General features: G+C 53.5%; 1 protein-coding gene, 1 long non-coding RNA gene and 1 pseudogene across 3 annotated transcripts; 2 read left to right on the forward strand and 1 right to left on the reverse strand.

Moving 5' to 3' along the window:
• The first annotated feature begins 1,229 nt into the window (after positions 1-1,229).
• CASTOR1 (cytosolic arginine sensor for mTORC1 subunit 1) lies at positions 1,230-5,616 on the forward strand. 2 transcript variants are annotated; one of them, XM_036276690.1, is made up of 9 exons: positions 1,230-1,381; positions 1,937-2,007; positions 3,206-3,393; positions 3,480-3,612; positions 3,858-3,981; positions 4,430-4,543; positions 4,650-4,732; positions 4,820-4,914; positions 5,049-5,616. In XM_036276690.1, exons 1-9 carry the CDS (start codon positions 1,269-1,271, stop codon positions 5,115-5,117), a joined length of 990 nt encoding a protein of 329 aa, XP_036132583.1. In that variant the 5' UTR covers positions 1,230-1,268; the 3' UTR covers positions 5,118-5,616. The 2 variants fall into 2 exon arrangements, with proteins under 2 accessions (XP_036132583.1, XP_036132584.1); XM_036276691.1 differs by having other exon boundaries at positions 1,264-1,763.
• Positions 5,617-6,462: 846 nt separating this feature from the next.
• LOC118639916 lies at positions 6,463-9,977 on the forward strand. The gene is made up of 3 exons (XR_004961313.1): positions 6,463-6,581; positions 9,344-9,583; positions 9,798-9,977. It is a non-coding gene; the product is annotated as an uncharacterized LOC118639916 (long non-coding RNA).
• A 5,306-nt stretch (positions 9,978-15,283) lies between these two features.
• Positions 15,284-15,806, reverse strand: LOC118639915 (annotated as a pseudogene).
• Positions 15,807-18,525: the final 2,719 nt, after the last annotated feature.

The raw sequence follows: 18,525 nt of genomic DNA on the forward strand, positions 1-18,525 counted from the left end.
AGTACATAGAGGACAGGCACTGCCCTGCTTCTATCCACCTGCAGTGGAGGCTCCCAAGCAAGCAGGAAGCCTGTGTAGGCCTGCTGGGTCCTAGTCAGGCCTGAGGCCTGCTTTAACCTGCTTGTTTCAAAGCCTCAGATCTGAGGCCTGAGGATGCTTGAGCCAGCCAAAGGCCCCCTCCCAGAGCATGCTCAGTCCTGCTACTGGGCCAGCCTAGCTGTGCTGTTGCCTGCTCAGCCTTGGGGTCTTCTTAGACCAGAGGAGGCCCAGTCCTAACGTCAAAATGAGCCCAAGTTGGTCCTAACAAGCCTCCGATCTGGGGCATCTGCCAGTGCTGGGGGCCTCTTTGGACATGAAGCAAATTTAGATATGTTCAGGCTAGATTAGTTCTTCTAATGGCTGCTGGCTTTGGAAGGCCTTGGCAAGGTGCAAGTCTCAAGTCTGAGATCTGAGTACCCACCCAGTGAGGCCCAGATGCATGGATCTGCCCCCCTGAAGTCAGCGTTGGGCATCACTGGCCTTAGTTTTGAGGGGCCTCCTTAGCCCTAGCGGCCTTCAGTGCCCTACCCAACAGTATGACAGAGGTGGTTGGGGCCCTTACTGTCTCTGTGACCCTGGGGGAGAGACTTATTCCATGAGAGGAAAGAGGGAGAATGGTGCCAGGATACTTTAATGGGAGAGAATCATAGGGTCCCTAGGGCTGCAGAGTGGACCCCTACCCTTCCATGCTCCAGGGATTTGGAGGCAGCGCTCTGATCCCAGACAAGTCCTGATTTGCCTCACGGCCCTTCCAAGCCTCAATGACCTCAATCATTGGACCCATTTGGGGGCTTGAAAGATAGAAACAACCCCATGTCTCCTGCAAGATTCCCACCCCAGGATCCACCGGCAACTTGCGGAATGGGTGCAGCCCCGAGAAGAGGCGCGGCATGGGCGGGGTCTGAAAGATGGGGGTGGGGTCAGCTGGTGAGTCCTAAACCAAAGTTAGAGAGGCGGAGTTAGTCGGGGCGGGGCTCCGCGGACTGGAGGAGCAGTGTGAGGCTCCAGAGTTAGAAGAGGCGTGGTCATCTCTGATAGGCTGCGCGTCCCGCAGGGCGTGGCCGTCAGGGAGCCGGACGCGGCGCAGGGCTGGGCGGGTCTGAGGCGTAGAGGGAGGTGTGAACTAGGATGCACAGCGGCTCCTTTAAGCCCCCGGCACCGCCTCCCCGCCCCGCCCCCGGCGCGGCCTGGGTCTGGCTGGCGTGCGGATCGGTTCCGCGCGAACCGCGATGGAGCTGCACATCCTAGAGCACCGGGTACGGGTGCTGAGCCTCGCGCGCTCCGGTCTCTGGCTCTACACCCACCCACTCATCAAGCTGCTATTCCTGCCCTGCCGAAGCCGGTGCGCGCCCGGGTTCGGGGCCACAGATTAGGGTGGGCTCCACTATGGCTCCGGGACCGGGTCGGGAGATTAGAGTCACCGCGGGCGAGTGGGGGCGAACGAGAACGGGCGGGGAGGGCCCTTCCACCCCACCACCCGGCCGCCATCCGGCTTGGCCTTACCCTCCCTGGGACCGCCGCCTATCCGGGGCCAGTTAAGGCGCAAACAGCCTAAGGTGGGCAGTGCTTAACTCTGAGTAGTATCAAATGGGGGTATTCCTTCCTGGCGACTGAGGGGAGCTTCTTGCAGACGCCTCCCATCGGGTCAGAGGGACCGGTCTAGGCGACTCCAAGTCTGACGCCCCTGGGCTGTCGCCGTGGGTCATCTCCTCCCTCATGCGGAGGTGGGAGGCAAAAAACAGTTCGCGATTCCGAAGATAGGGCCCACACCCCGTTGCCATGGGGAGAAAATTGAGGCTTGAGTGGGCAGGGAGGCGTCGGGCAAAGGGGTCGTTACCGGCGGATAGATCCGCCCCCTCCTCCCGACCCGGCTGAAGATGTTCCCACCCCCAACCAGGTGCAAATTCTTCAGCCTGACGGAGACTCCCGAGGATTACACGCTCATGGTGGACGAGGAGGGCTTCAAAGGTGGGGGCTGGGCTGGGGAGGGATGTCGCGCTTCTCTCTTTTCGGGATTCTCACTAGATGCTGGGGTCCAGTGACCTAGGAGCTGAGGCTTTGAAGGCAGATGGATCTGGTTCAACTTGGACTACACCACTCGCTGGCTGTGTGCCCTTGAGCAAGTCACTTCCCCTCTCTGAGCTGTTTGTTTCCTCTTATATAAAATGGGTATAGTTATGGTTCTGATCTAATAGGGTCCCATGAGGGCTTTATACACAGGCTGTGTGTGAAGGGCACTTAGCAGCCTCAGGCTGGCAGCAGGGCCTCAGTTATGCTTGCTGGCAAGAATCAGGGGTTCCGGCGGCAGTTATATCCCCCTGGCCATTATTCCCCCCTGGACTTCTCTCTGGTGCTGGTCATCCCCTCCCTTGCTGTCTGGGAACTCCAGAAGGCTGAGGGTTGGGGAAGGAATGCTGGAGCAGGCAGCCAGCCCTGGGCAGGGTCCTGGGAACGGGGATGGGGGGGAGGGGCCTCTTAGTTACGCTTGGGCAATTAGCAGCCACCCTGGCCTCAGCCCCTGGTCTGGACTAGACGCCAGCCTGCCCCCTCCCTGGCCTCTGGAAATGACATCTGGCTCCTGCTCCTGCCAGCCTGACCTATCCTCACAGGCCTAAAGTCTCAGGCCAGCCAAATGGGGCTTGACCCATTTCCCACTGCGCTGCTTCAGGCCTTGGTTTCCCTGTTTGTACTGCAGGAAAGTTTGGGTCTGTTAAGGGGAAAGGGCATTCCCCCCAGCCAACCTGATCTACTGGTGCCCTCTTGTGGCTCCACGCGGTATAACGCCTCTGTTAACCCACAGAGATCACTGTCATGAGGTACATACTGTCATCCCATTTTACAGATGAGGAAACTGAGACTCAGAGAAGTTAAATCATTTGCACCAGGTCAACGGCAAGTAAATGGCGAAGCTGGGATTTGAACCCAGGTCTGTCTAAATTTGGAGCTCCGACCTTAACTGGAAAGTTTCAGTGCCTGGCAGGCCAGCACCTGAGGCACATCTCAGTCCTTGCATACATGCAGATGTCAGGAGCAGAACTTGGGGGAAGGGATAGCCCAAGTCTCCATACCTTGCCTTACCTTGGTAGAGCCAACCAAGGCACAGGGAAAATGAGGGGCAGGGGTCATCCCTGTAGACCCTGACTGGTCATGTGCCCTCTGCCTGCAGAACTGCCCCCATCCGAGTTTCTGCAAGTGGCTGAGGCCACATGGCTGGTGATGAATGTGTCATCCCACAGCGGTGCAGCAGTGCAAGCTGCTGGGGTCACAAAGATTGCCCGCTCAGTCATTGCACCACTGGCTGAGCACCACGTGTCTGTGCTGATGCTGTCCACTTACCAGACGGACTTCATCCTGGTGAGTTTCCCACAGGTGCCGATGTAGGAAAGGATGGGTATGGCTGCCTGGGGACTCATATGATATGCCATCTTTCTGTGGCCCAGGTGCGGGAGCAGGACCTGTCTGTGGTGATCCACACACTGGCCCAGGAGTTTGACATTTACCGAGAGGTGGGCGGGGAGCCTGTGCCTGTTGCCAGGGATGATTCCAGCAATGGTTTTCCCCGAGCTCAACATGGTGAGGGTGCCCTCTGACACCCAGACCTGGGTGGGGGGCTCCTCTTCCCACTGAGGCCCTTTGCTTGTGTGGTGTGTCTGTGCATGTGGGGAGAGTAGCTGACACTGAGGGCCTCACAAGATGGGGAGGTGGGGCTGGGGAAACCAAGGCAAATGTCTGTAAAATAGGATGCTACACCCAACCACCAGGGGGCGCCCCAGCCCACGTGCCTTTTCACTCTCCACCTCCTGGTTCCCCACTGACAGGGCCCAACCCCACGGTGCATCCAATCCAGAGCCCACAGAACCGTTTTTGTGTCCTCACACTGGACCCTGAAACACTGCCAGCTATTGCCACCACCCTCATCGATGTCCTCTTCTACTCCCACAGGTGGGCCTTGTTTGCATTTAGTCTCTTTGTCCTCACATCATTATTCCCTATGCTCTGTCTCACCACCTCCCACCCATCCCTTGATTCTTCAGCTCTGTACCCTGTTCTGTGTCTTTGGTTCCTGGCAGTCTGTGATGCCCATGTGCTCTTCACTGATGTTCGGGGAAGGTCCCAATGCTACAGTTGGAGCCCTCTCCTGTAGTGTGGGCAGAGCTCCCGAGAGCCATGCCCTGATTGGGCTGTCTGGCCTTGAGGTCCTTTGGAACAGGCAGGGTTCATTGTCCTTCCCCACCCCCACCTGCCACCATCAGAAGATCAGAGTCCTAGGACAGGGAAGGAAAGTGACCCAGAGACAGGAGGGCCTGCCCAGGGGTCTCAAGGCTGACTGGGAGGAGATGGAGCAGGCTGGGTACCCAGCAAAGTACCTGAGCCTCCTATCCATTACCAGTGTTCCCAAAGAGGCAGCCTCTGGTGATCCTGGACCCAGTTCCATCACGTTCTTTGCCTTCTCCCTCATCGAGGGCTACATCTCCATCGTCATGGATGCAGAGACGCAGAAAAAGTAGGTGACCCCTGACCGAGGGTGGGCCACAGACCCTAAGCCAGGCCCAGGGAGGAAGGAGGTAGAATGTCAGACTCTGAAGTCACCAGGCCACCTGCCTCCCCAGGTTCCCCAGTGACCTTCTGCTGACCAGCTCCTCGGGAGAGCTGTGGAGGATGGTGCGCATTGGAGGACAGCCCCTGGGTTTTGGTGAGGACTGCTCCCTGTGTGTTGAGGGCTTGGGAAGGGCCTGTGGGGTGACTGGGTTGATCACATGGACCCCTCCTCAACTCTCAGATGAATGTGGGATTGTGGCCCAGATCGCGGGTCCCCTCGCTGCGGCAGATATCTCTGCCTACTACATCAGCACCTTCAACTTTGACCACGCCCTGGTGAGCACCATGGGTTGGGGTAGGGGCTCCCGAAGGGATACTGAGACCCAGAAGGGTGGTGGGACAAGAGATAGTCCCAATGAGCCAGGAAGTTGGGGTGGCCCTGACCCCTTCCTCCCCTGATCTACCCACAGGTGCCCGAGGATGGCATCAGCAGTGTCATCGAAGTCCTCCAGCGACGGCAGGAGGGCCTCGGCTCCTGAGGCCAGAGGGGAACAGCAGCCTCTGTGTTCTTCCCTTACGCCCAGGCTTCCAGAGACTTATCTAAGCTATTTCCTCAAGCTCTGGATGAGCTATCGCCCTCTCCCTCCCCCGTTCATGCAGGGGACCCCTCCTTCAGCTCTCCATATGTAAGCTGCGTGCAGGCACCGGCTCTCACGTGGAAATGCGTGTCTGCCCACACAGGGGAACATGGTGCTCCGGGCTTCCACAAGGAAGCCCTCGATCCATCACTCCCAGCCCAGCCTCGGCGTTTGCACATTCCCTGCCTGAGGCTTGAGACATCCCCCCTCCACACCCTACCCCGGGCCAGCTGCTCCCTGGACAGGGCCCTAATCTCCGTTCTGCCTCTGGCTGGGTTGTCTTCCCTGACGAGGTGAGTTCTGACAGTGCCTCCCCATCATGGGGCCTCCAAGAAAAGTATTTTTACAGCTCTCTCTTCTTTTTTAATCAACTTGTTAATAAAGGGCTTATAGTGACCAGGCTGGGCTGTGGTCTTTGGTGATTGTCTGAGCCTCAGCCACGGGTGCTGTACTGCTCCTCGGACCCGCTGCCCGAGGTCCTGGTCTCTTCGTGTAGCTGGCTTAGGGTTGAGTTCACCTCACCTCACTCAGTTGTCACCTCGACAGTGGTAGCTGAACCATTGCCATTTTAGATGAGGAACCAAAACTTTGAGAGGTGACATGACTTAGCCAAGGTTACATGATTCCCATCCAGGGCTGCCTGGCTCTGAAGTTTGGGCTCTTTCTTCATTCTTTGCTACTCCCAGAATAGCCCAGAAGGTTCTGAACATGGGTAGAAACTCCCAGACCCTCCTGCCTGAGGATCCTCCAGCTGTCCCTGCCACCATGGTTGATCGGTTGTGAAACCTCAAGGAGGGCCCAAGAGCACCTTTTTTCTAGGCTGCTGCCTTATTTCTTTTGGACCACGCCTGACTATAGCTATCTTTCACAGGAGTCCCTGCTGGCCAAGAGATCAGTGACTTCTTGCCACCAGGACTCTCCTGGCATAGTGGTGGATGGAGGCCAGGGCCAGCCAGAGTGGGAACTTGGGAATCCGCACATTGGACTTCTCCAGGCCAGGAGGACAGGGCAGAGGCCTGGAGCCCACCTGGAGCTCACTCTGCTCTTGATGGCTACATGCCTGGGCCAGCATGTCTGGGTCCAAGTTTCCTGTCATGGAGAGGCCACCTCCCTACTCTGAGAGGCTGGGATTCCACTGTGGCCTGGTGGGGCCCCATAGATGCAGCAGGGAGGTTATCAGGTGCCTTCAGCCCAGACCCGCCCGCACCCAGGAAGGGAAGAAGGGTGTGACTTCGTCGTAGTCAGAGCTTGCGGTGGCTCCCCAGAAAAGTCAGAACTGGGACCAGGCCTCTGGCAGTGCGCCCGCCCTGGCCCTGGGGACCTGGGGCCTACAGATCAGAGGAGCTGAGAGCGCATCCTGGCCCGGTAAGTGAGCAGTTGGGGACCCTGGGCCAGCCATTTACGCTTGGCCTCAGTTTCCCCATGTGCATGGAGATCCAGGAGTCAGTTCCTTCAGGATCCTATGCCTCCTGGGTAGGGGGCATTTCTTTATAATTTGTCTTTCGTTTTTGGGGATGTGGGGTCCGACTTCTCCCTGTAGGGTCTGTCATGGACCGTGCCTGACTCGAGTGATGACCTGGACTGGGGTGGGTTTTAGAACCAGAATTATTGGGGCTGTTTGACGTGTAGCTAGAGAGCTCCTGGCCCCATATTCAGCTCTGAGGATCTGTCTACCTGTCTGTCTCCCTCTGAGTCCCTGCTTGATTTCAGTGTTTCTGTCATCCTGGCTTTCAAGCGCCTCAGGCCTCACCCAGTCCCTCAAACCCAACATCAGTTCTTGGGGCTGCCCACGGGACTGGCCTGAGTGAGGGGGCCACAGGCATGCCCAGCGAACTGGTCTGACTCGGACCCCAGCCCAGAGGTCAGCATACCCAGGAGTGTCTCTTCATGTGTGTGTGTCTAGGTACAGGGTTTTTAGCTGCCAGGGTATCCTTGAAGGTCACTGGGCCAGCTCTCGACCTTGAGCGAGTTACAGAAAGATCTGCTCTGGGAGTGCTAGGGAGACCGAGACCCACTGAGGTCAGGGTTGGGCGGGACCTGGGAGACACTCAGCTGAGAAGGGGTACTTTCCAGGGATATGACCCTAGACCTCACCCACTGCTGATGCCTGGATGTTGTCATCAGACAGGTCTTGAGCTGTCCCAGGCTGAGATGGGGGTTCACGGAACCATGTCTTAGTCCTACCCGAGCTCTGGGAAGATTTTAGGGCAAAGAAGTCAGTCTGGTCAGCCCAGGCCTGGGGTTGGGCTCAGCTTGGGCCATTCATGACTGGGGTTGGGGGTGCTCGCTGACATGCAGCCCACGCCCTTGGCCTCCCAGCCCCGGAGCCCCAGTTCATCTGCCCACATGAGCACAGCCACTTCTGGTGCGAGAGTCATGGCCCCAGACTGTGGAGTCTGACTACTTGTCGTCATAAAGACAGCAGCCTGGGCCTGGGAGGGTCCTGCCCACGTCCCTCAGGGAGTGGGAAGGTACTCTCAGCCCTCCAACTGCCAGCCCAGTGTCTGGCATCTGCAGGGAGGATGTGGACCTGGGTGGGGGGCTCTTGGGTGGGTGGGGACAGGAGATGAGGAAACCTCAGGCAGGGAGAGTCAGTGGCTCATTTCCACCCTTTCTGATTTTCATGTCCGTACAGAGGAAGTGACCTCTTAAGTCCTCCTAGAAGATATTTAAGCAGAAATTCAGGGTTTAAAGTCCTTACTCCCACCCCTGCCACGCAAGGCCGTGTGGTTCCATGCTTGTCAAGTTGCTCCAAAGCTGGATTCTTGGTCCTATGTGGAGGGGAGAATAAACTGTACACCTTCTTAACGTTCCACCAGGCCCCAGGATTCCACTGGGTGGGAAGGGACCAAGCAAGAGCCAGGAGGGGGAGCCCAGTTTGCAGCTAGCTGACTGAACATGGGGCTGCTGCTTCCCCATCCCTTTGTCGGTGAGGGGTACCCATTAATTCTTATATTCAACACATTCTTTATCCCCCTTAACACAGGGGTAAATAAAGCACAGAGAAGTGAAGTGTCTTGCCCAAGGTCACACAGTTGGACATGGCAGAACTGGAATTCAAAAAGAAGGCCCTTGGGGAGGTTCCCTGGGGGAAGGGACACTTTAGCTGAACCCTGAGGGATGGTATGATTTTGCAAGATCCCTTGCAATCCCAGCTGTCTGCGTTGGTGGCTGGGTGTCTGCTGCTGGTGGCAACGAGTGTGTGGGCAGGCACGCGAGGCCTAGCCCTGGCTCCTCCCTGACCCTGGGCCTGGCTGAATGGGTGTTTTGGGCAATGGCTGTGATTTTTGTCTCACTTTCCTAGGTCAGCCTTGGTGCTGAGGTTCCAGAGCCAGGGCTGTCTTAAATGGGGCTACCCAGGGCTTCCTTCCCAGAGCTGCATGGGTGTGCATGAGCAGGAATACATTTGCTCTCAGTACAAGCCTTCATGTGCACCTGTGTAGATAAGTTTTTCAGTGGAAAGTGTGTATCCATTTACACATTTGTGTGTCAGTATGTCATGGCATGTGCCTATGTCAGGTCTGCATGCCTGTGGCTGTATGTGCGTCCAATTGTGTACGAGCATCAGTTGTGTGTCTGGCCCCATCTCTGCAAGTGTCCTGTATGTATGTGACGAGGGTGCATCTGTGCCTATGTGCACATGTGAGCACATGTGGTACATGTTTCTGTGTGTCTGCTTTTTTTCCTTTTTCTTTATTGATTTTTCGGGAGAGGGAGAGAGAGATAGAAACATCAATGAGACAGAAAGACCATCAATTGGCCACCTCCTGCATGCCCCCCACTGGGGATGGGGCCCACAACCTGGGCATGTGACCTGACCGAGAATCGAACCAGCAACCTCTTGATGCATGGGTCAACGCTCAACCAGTGAGCCACACTGGCCGGGCCTGTGTGTCTATTTTTGACTGTGGCTGGGAAGTTGTGTTTTTTTTATTTTTTTTATGTCCATGTGTATGTACACGTGCATCTGCATTTTTTGTGTTTTTATGTTCACGCATGTGCCCATGTGCACCCTACTGTCCACTTTCCTTCCCTGAATCCATATCACTTCGCAGGGCCCTGATTCAGCCCATGGCTGTCCTCACCTGTGTTGCTGCCCCAGACTTCCTGCTTGTCTCTCTGCCTAGGTCTCCCTCTCATCTGGCTGCACAAGCATGTTGTCCCCAGCACAATCCTGGTGTGTCCCCTCATTCCATGATCACCAGCCTTCGGCAGTCCCCTCCTCAGGAAGTCTGCCTTTGAGACTTCTCAGCCTGCACCAGCTTTCCTGGCCGCCCTGCCACTCAGTGCCTCACCCTAGACTTGTTCTCTCCTACAGCCAGGAACCTGCCCTCCTGGCAGCCTCATTTCCTGGCCTTTAAGTTGAGGTGAGTATTTTCCAAGTCAACAAACAAGAGCCCTGGGACAGGTGCTAACCGGCTATGACAGGAGGGCAGTGGAAGGCCCTCTGACTCTCCTGCCCCTTTGTAGCCGACTGCTTTCCAGCCCCTTGGTTTTCCTGGGGTTGCTGTGTTGTTAAGCTCTACCTTTAAAAAGTGGTTTTTAATTGAAATTCACATAATATAAAATTAACCATTTTAGCCCTGGCTGGTGTGGCTCGGTTGGAGTGGCATCCTGTATACCAGAAGGTCACGGGTTCGAGTACCAGTTGGCACATACCTAGGTTACAGGTTCAATGCCCTGTCAGGGTGGGTACAGGAGGAAACTGATCGATGTCTCTCACATTGATGCTTCTCTCTCTCTCTCCCTTCTTCCCTCTCTAAGATCAATAATAATAAAACATTTTAAAGTGAATAACTCAGTGGATTTAGTGTATTCACAATGTTGTGCACCCATCACCTCTATCTAGTTTCAAAACATTTTCATCACCCCCAGAGGAAACCCTGTACCCATTTGCTGTCCCTCCCCATGCCTCCTATGTCTCTATGGATTTCCCTACTTTTGACATTTCATATAAATGGAATCATATAATATTGACTTTTGATGTCTAGACTATATCACTCAGCATGTTTTTAAGGGGTATCCAGGTGGTAGCATGTGTCAGTACTTCATCCCTTTTCATGGCTGAATAATATTCTATTGTACAAATGCACCACCTTTTAAAACCATTATCCATTGATGGGTATTAGGGTTCTCACCTTTTGCCTTCTTGACTGTGGAGGTGTCCAGCATTTTCCTTTAATACAGTATTGTCTGCTTCTCTTCATTACACATTCAATTTGTGGACAGGGTGCCCTGGACCCCTGACCCCTTGAATGGCCACCAGTAGTCCTCTGGACAGCAAGCTTTGATGGCCTTTTCTCCCCTCGGAGCTGCAGGATTTGTTTCTTTTTTTCAGATCGAGATAAATGCCTAGAATTTCCTCAATGTCTCTAGCGAGATGGGGAAGAAAGCAGGTTTTTCCAGCACCTGTCCTAGCTCATTTCCTCCAAACCAGTAGTTGGTATCCCCACAAGTGAGTCCCGCCTCTGTGTCCCCAGGTCCCCTTGGGACCAGGGCTGTCGTTTGTAGACAGCCCCTTGGGGACCTTGGCCAGTTCCCCCTATCTGTCACCAGTTTTCTTCTCTGTTGAGCCAAGTCTCTGAGCTTGTGCTGCACTTACTGTGCTCATGCAGCTGGTACCAAGAAAAGTCTCCGAGCCCTGTCCGGTTTTGCTCAGTGGTTAGAGCATCGGCCCGCGGACCAAAGATCTCTCTCTCTCTCTCTCTCTCTCTCTCTCTCTCTTTCTCTCTCTCTCCTTCCCACTCTGACAATAAATGTAAAAATATCCTCGGGTGAGGATTAAAAAAAAAAAAAAAAGGCTCTGAGCCCATCCTACTTCCTCACTTCCTCCCTTCATGCCCTCGCCTCCTGCCCCCATCCTCATGCTGCCGCTGGACTAAGGACTCCCTCTGCTAGGGCCAAGAAACCAACCAGCAGAAGAGACTGCCATCATAGCCTGTGTAGCTGGGACACGCCATGTTGTTGGCTTGGGCTTCAAGCAGGGAAATCACTCACCCTCCCTGGCTGCTCCAACCATGTTCTCGCCTCGCCCAGTTGGCAGGACCCCACCCCCACCCCATGGGTTGGGGGAAGGTAGATTTCCACAGTGACAGACCCATGACATCCTGGCTCAGAAACCCTGACAGGTGAGGCAGGCATGTCTCCTGGGACTGACACTAGTCCTGGGAAAGGATTCTGATTAATCCTGCTCAGGACACAGGTGCATTGCTAGACCCTGGGGTACCACCAAGTCCAGGCTGGGTGCTGTCCCCTCCTGTGGCCTGGGGCCAGGAATGGGCAGCTTAACAAATGGGTTATCCAGGCCCCTCTACATGCTGGATGTTGGCGTGTGTGTCTATTCACCATTCAGAACCTGGATAGTAAAAGGCACTCATGGTCATTTCACTCTGTAAATCTTTCTTGCCAATTTATCCCCAACACCAAGGCTGGTGCCCGACACATACAGTGAGTCACTCAAATATAGGTCGAATGAGGGACTAAAAAGCAACTGTGATTTGTCTGTTTTTCAAAATGGATTGTCCCTTCACATGAAGACTGGCCCCTTTCCCTGAGACTGTCAGGTGTCGTTTATGTAGAATTTGTTCTAAAGTGAGTTATTTAAAGGAAGCAGGAGAAATGCCTTGGCTTTTTCTTTTTCAGTTCATTTTCCAGGAAAACGTGAACATCCGCAGTGAGTAAAAGAAGAGATTTTTTGAGCTGGCTTTAGAAAAATTATTCGTAAAGGGAAAGGTCAGCGTCTTTGACATCAAGGCTTCCCCAAAAAGAGATCATGTGCTTTGGTGTATTGTGAGAGATATGATTCTGATTTCCTTGGGGAGAAGTGATCAGAGAGGGCTTAGCAAAGGCTCCAAGAAAACCTGCTTCCGCCTGGCAGCAGGTGGGCCTGCACTTCTGGAGGCCTTGCTGCAGGGATACTAGATGTAGGATGGGGACGTGTCTGGGTCCTGCACCCCGAAGGCCTTCCTGGGGCTCCTGCAGATAGTCACACCCATATGGCCATGCATTCGTCCATTCACTCAGGATTTAGTGAGCCCTTGCCACCTTCAGGGCTTGTGGTGTGTTCCAGAGAAGGGTGATGGGAGTCACTACACAGTGCACACCCTTGGAATTTACAGTCTGGAAGAGACAACCCCACGGTTATAAAAATGTACAACTCTGAAGAGTGCTACAGAGGGTACTATGGTACTCTGAAAGGGTCAGGGGAGCAGGGACAGGAACCAGCCTGGGGTGGAGGGAGGTCAGGAAGGGCTTCCCTGAAAAGGTGAAGCTTGGACTGGACCTTGATGTCCAGGTGGCAGTTGAGTAGGTGGAGTGTTCGGATGATGGGAACAGCATGTGCAGAGGCCCTGGGGTGAGGATTCAGCTCCTCTGAGGGACTGGAGAGAATCAGGAAGGTGGCAGGCTACAGAGGTATGAGTGAGGGTAGGGAGGTGAGCAGGTCCCAGTGGCTGTGGTAATGACTTTGACCTTACCCGAAAGGCAATGGGACACCTAGGGAGTGAACGAAGCTGTGTTGTACAAGTCCCTCCAGCGGGGCTGCAGTGGCTCCATTTCCCTCTCCCTCCTTGCCTTCCTCCCTCTCTGGTAGTTTCCAGCCATACCTGCTATTCTCTGAACTGGTCTATAGGGTCTTGCTTGCACGTGGCATCATGCAGTTATCTCAACATGAAATTTATAGCATCTCTCTCTTTTTTTTTTAATCCTCACCCGAGGACATTTTTGCATTTATGTTCAGATAGAGTGGGAGGGAGAGAGGAAGGAAGAGAGAGAGAGAAACATCGATGTGAGAGAGACACATCAATTGGTTGCCACACACAACCCCACCAGGGCGGGGACAAACCGCAACCGAGGTACATGTCCTTAGCGGGAACCGAACCTGGGACTCTGGTCCGCAGGTTGACGCTTTAACCGCTGAGCCAAACTGGCCAGGGCTCTTTTTCTGTATTCTGCATTCAGCGAAAGCATTATCTTTCCAGACTTGCAGAAATACCGACCTCCTCAGCCAAGCCCTTCTTGCCTCTGGCAGCGCCTCCTACCAGGGAGTGGATCTCCTGTCTCCCCACTATGAGAGCCCTTTGTATTCCTTTTGGTTGAGCCTTTGGTCCCTCCCAGCTGTGTGACCTTCTGCCAAGTACCCCACCTCTCAGGCCTCAGTTTCCCCATCTACAGGAAGAGACAATGACAATGATCTTTGCCTCATAAGGTAGTTGTAAGGATTCAATGAGCTCACCCATGTGAGATGCTCAGAACCAGGTCCAGTGTACAGAAGAGCTCCGGAAATGTGCCGATTATCACCACTGGGCATGTGCCAGGGCACCAAAACATTTCTGGCAAGAATGTGATGTTTCAAAATAGGCATTGCATGTTGTCATCATGAGAAAATACAGGACTCATTGGACTTCCTGATCCTCGGTTAATGTTTAGGGTTATTTTATTTACGGTGCTTAGGGCCACTAAGGGATCCCAAGGGCCTCTGTAGGGTTGTGGACTCTTTGTTGTCATCTCACCTGTCCCCTCACCTTGTAGAGAGGCCCTGGACTCAGAGAGGGTGACCAGGGGTGGGGGTGGGGGTTGTTTCAGGCCAGCCAGAGAGTGGACAGCAGGGCAGGCCCTCATCTCCTGTCATTCCACTTGAGAGGAGATGTGTCAGCCCCCACCTGCCTACTCCTTGACTTGAGGGTTCCCTGCAGAAGGGCCTGGTCTAGGTATAGCTCTAGGGTAAGGCGGACAATAAAAGGTTTCTCTCATAACTGAGTTCTTTCTCTCTCCTCTGCTGCACTTCCCTGAATATGTGTTTGGGCCCCTTGGAAGGGGGATTCGTTATTTAATTTGGGGGAGTCACTGGGAGCAGGGGTACATGGCTCCTCACACCTGTGGACACACCAAATTCCAGAAGAACAGTGAAGCAGTTCTTAAGCCAAAGGATCCCCTAGCCCAGGATGACCTCACTGACCTCATGGGTAGAATCTTGCTCACCCTGGGTTTATGTAACATGTCTTTCCCAACCATCCTCAAAGCCACCCTGTGACATAAGCAAATGTGAGCCTTCATCTGCCCCAGTGGCTGGAGGGTAAGTGTTTATCAAGTACCTGCTAAGGGCCAGGTGCTTACCAGCTTAATCTCACTGATTATGCTGAACATCCTGCAAGGCATCACTTGCCACTGTATTTTGAAAAATTGGGATACAATTCACATACCATCAAATGTAGCATCTTAAAGTGCATAATCAGTGGTTTTTCATGTATTCACAAGATTGTGCAACCATAACCACTACCTAATTCAAAAACATTTCATCACCCTAAAAGAAACCCTGTACCCATGAGCTATCACACTTCATCCCCAGGTCCCCCCAGCCCCTGGCAACCACTAATCTACTTTCTGTCTCTATCGATTTACTATTCTGGACATTTCATATAAAAGGGAATCATAAAATATGTGACCTTTTGTGACTGGTCATTTTCACTTAGCATAATGTTTTCGAGGCTCATCTGCATCACAGTATATATCAGTACCTTACTCTTTTTCATGGCTAAATAATATTCTATTGTATGGATAGACCACAATTTTTAAATCAATTTTCTATTGGTGGACATTTGGGTTACTTCCACTTTAGGGCTATTGTAAATAAATGCTGCTATGAACATTTGTGTGCAAGTTTTTGTGTACACGTACATTTCCAATTCTCCTGGTATACACCTAGGCATGGAACAATTGGGTGTCTGACATCTCTATGTTTAACCCTTTGAGGAACTGCCAGATTGTCTTCCAAAGTGACTGCACCATTGTACATTCACACCAGTAGTGTACCAGGGCTCAGATTTCTCCACATCCTCTCCAGCACTTTTTATTGTCTTTGATTATAGCCACTCTAGTGGGTGTGAAGTGGTATCTCACTGTGGTTTTCTATTTCCATGATGACTAATGATGTTGAGCATCTTTTCATGGTCTTATTGGTCATTTGTCTCGCTCTTTCGAAGAAATGTCTGTTCGAATCCTTTGCCCATTTTTAAAATGTGTATTTTCTGTTTGTTTGGTTTTTTTGCCAGAGAACTTTCCTTCAGTTTTTACATGGGCTGTGGTGGAGGTAGTGGGGTAGCACCCGCCGGTCTGAATCAGGTTGGGGATGTTCCTTGCTCCACGAGAATGATTCCTGACCACCTTGCTGTGAGTGGCACAGCTCACACAATAATACACTTTCACATACAGCTTGGGAAGCACATAGGTGTCGAAGACACTTACTTCGGAAATACCCCTAATGGCTGCGGCCTTTACTGTGTTTCAAATGATGAACTTCTTAATGACCTTGTCCTTGGGCAGGCATCGGGTGCAGCTGGGGCAGCAAATCGGTTGCACATGGCTGCAGCCTTTTTTGGCAAGATCGTTGTTCCTTCTTTTCTTACTCATTTTGGAAGGAAGGACCCAAGCGAGGTTCCTTTGCCCATTTTTGAATTGTGTTGTCTCTGATTGATGAATTGTACCACTGCTGTGTACAGAATGGAAAACAGGTTCAGAAAGGGGATGTGACTGAGTCAAGAACACTGATTGGCCTGCACCTCCCATCCAGCAGGCCAGGGCCATTCTCTCTCCACCCAGTGAACCAATGGAGTGGCCTACAATTGTGACCCGTCCCCCAGGCACCCCAGATTCTGTCCTTTCAGCGGGTGGGCCAGGAAGCGAGGAAGCAGCAGTTCTGAGGAATCAAGTGGCCCTCTCTTCCCCTCCAAATCACGCGGAACTGGCTGACGTGGCCCGGGAAGAGGGGACAGCCCGAGCCCTGTGGTCAGGGAACCTATTTATACTGACTGGGCCATGTTGCAAGCTCTTCCTGCTGGCGATAGGGACGTCACTGGGCGCTGACCTCACCAGAAACGCTGACGCATCTTCCCTTCTCATTTTGCTCAAATGGGCAGCCGAGCCTCCTCATCTTGGGGCCACTCCATACCCTCCTGCCCATCACTGCTCCCTCCCACCTAGCTCTGCAGTCTCCTCCAGTGTCCCTACTTCCTGTAGCCCTCCAACCACACCCTCTTCTTCTTCTTCTTCTTTTTTTTTTTATCCTCACCTGAGAACATTTATCTTTGGATGGAGAGGGAGGGAGGGAGGGAGGGAGGGAGGGAGGGAGGGAGAGAAACATCAATGTGAGAGAGACACATCAACTGGTTGTCACCAACACAACCCCAACTGGGCCGGGGACAAACTGCAACCAAGGTATGTGCCCTTAGCGGGAATTGAACCTGGGTCTCTCTGGTCCACGGGCCGAAGCTCTAACCACTGAGCAAACTGGCCAGGGCCCACACCCTCTTTTTGTAAGCTTTTATGGGCGAAATGGTGTTCCTAAGTCCAAACATCTGTACCTCAGAATGTGAATATATTTGGAGATGGGCCTTTGAAGAGGTGATTAAGGTAAAATGAGGTCATTGGATGGGCCCTAACCCCATATGACTGGTGTCCTTATAATAAGAAGAGATTAGGACATATATGCACACAGAGACAGAGGGAGGACCATGTGAGGAGATAACAAGAAGGCGGCCATTTGCAAATCAGGGAGAGAGGCTGCAGGATGAAATTGACCTTGCTGACACTTTGACCTCAGACTTCCAGCTCCAGGACCATGTCAAAATACATTCCTATTGCATAAGCCATCCAGTCTGTGATATTTCAGCATGGCACCCCAAGCAAAACGATATACAAGTTCTTCTTGCCTTTGGTAGCCACCGTCCCCAGGGCCTGCAAGGGCACCTCAATAGGCCACGTGCTCAGAGCATGGTCTTTCAAATTTGACAGCCCTGGTTTGAATGCCCACTCCTCTTAAAGGTCATCACACATAGTGACCTCAGTCAGGGTGGCTTCATGTCTCTAGGCTTCAGAGGCCTCTTTATTTTTTATTTTGTATGTTTTTATTGATTTTTTTAGAGAGAGAGAAATATTGATCAGCTGCCTCCTGCATGCCCCTCACTGGGGATGTGGCCCACAACCTGGGCACATACCCTGACCAGAAATTGAACTGGCAATCTCTTGGTGCATGGGTTGATGCTTAACCACTGAGCCATACCGGCTGGGCCAGAGGCCTCTTTAAACCGTGGGGACAATTGGCCTCCTTGGGCCATGGGGAGGAGAGAATGATGTAAAGCACGTGGCTGTCCCCCAAAGGTGGAGATTGGTCAGCAGTAGCTGAGAGGGGCCAGCAACTCCTCAGCCAGCCCTGGCCCTGGAGGAAGGCCCTGAGCTTCTCTTAATTTCAATTTCCTCGTTAAAGGGAGCCAACACACCCCTGCCAGGCCGCTCCCCCTCATGGGGCTGTTGCAAAATGAGGTCAGGGATGTGAAATGAAGAAGGACCCCAGCTTGGCATGAGCACAGGAAGCAGCCTTGCAGGGGTGGGCACAGAAATGAGGAATTTAGCGGAAGCAACATTCTCAGGATGAGAATCCAGAACTGGCCCTTGGGGGTGGTGATGGTGGGGTGATTGGGCCTGGTGGGGTGATTGGGCATGGTGGGGTGACTGGGCATGGTGGGGTGACTGGGCATGGCACAGTGAGCACCATGCTGGGTGCCACAGAGTGGGTGAAGGCTGAGGAGCTGCCTCACTGGCACGGGAGTGCTTCTGATTCTGCCCACTGCTGGAACCTCAGCTCCTAGGAGTGGCTGGGACAGAGTAGGGGCAAAATTTGTTGACCGAATTGAGGATTGATGACAGTCATCTCTACAGAGGGGATAGCAGGTGGGAGGAACTTTGGTGGTCATGATGGGTGCCAGGGGTGGAGACGGACAGGAGAGCATCTGGCCCTGGCTGCCTGGGCTTTCCTTGTCCAGGCTCCAGAGGCCCAACTGGAGTAGCTCCGGCCTCCCTGGCAGTCCCCGGATGCTCCCCCCTGGCTCCCAGCCTTCTTCCCCGCCAGACTCCTGAGGGCACAGGCCAGTGACCTTCTTCCACGTCTGGTAAATGGGCTGGGACCACCAGGCATGGTCTGCAGGCCTGGTCCAAACCCTCTGCCTTCTTGTTTGCCCTCACCTGGGCCTCAGTTTACCCCATGGTGGAGTAGCTGGTTGACTAGGCGGGCATTGTCGCCAGGGCCCCTTCATTCTGACGTTCAGAGGTCTGTGAGACACAGAGGACCAACCCATGATTGCTATCTTTCAGAGAAAGTGAAACCTGGTCCCCAACCGTCACCACAGCGACTCCCCCTCCCCGGTTTCCCCTCTGAGCTCATTGCTTCCCCATCTCCTCATTCCCCCTCCCACAGTGGCCCCCCTCCCCACCCCAGCTACTACTTGGAATCAGACTTTCATCTTTCCTTTTTCTGTCA

The sequence above is a fragment of the Molossus molossus genome, unplaced genomic scaffold, assembly GCF_014108415.1.
Source record: "Molossus molossus isolate mMolMol1 unplaced genomic scaffold, mMolMol1.p scaffold_m16_p_22, whole genome shotgun sequence".
In the NCBI taxonomy this organism is placed as follows: domain Eukaryota; kingdom Metazoa; phylum Chordata; class Mammalia; order Chiroptera; family Molossidae; genus Molossus; species Molossus molossus.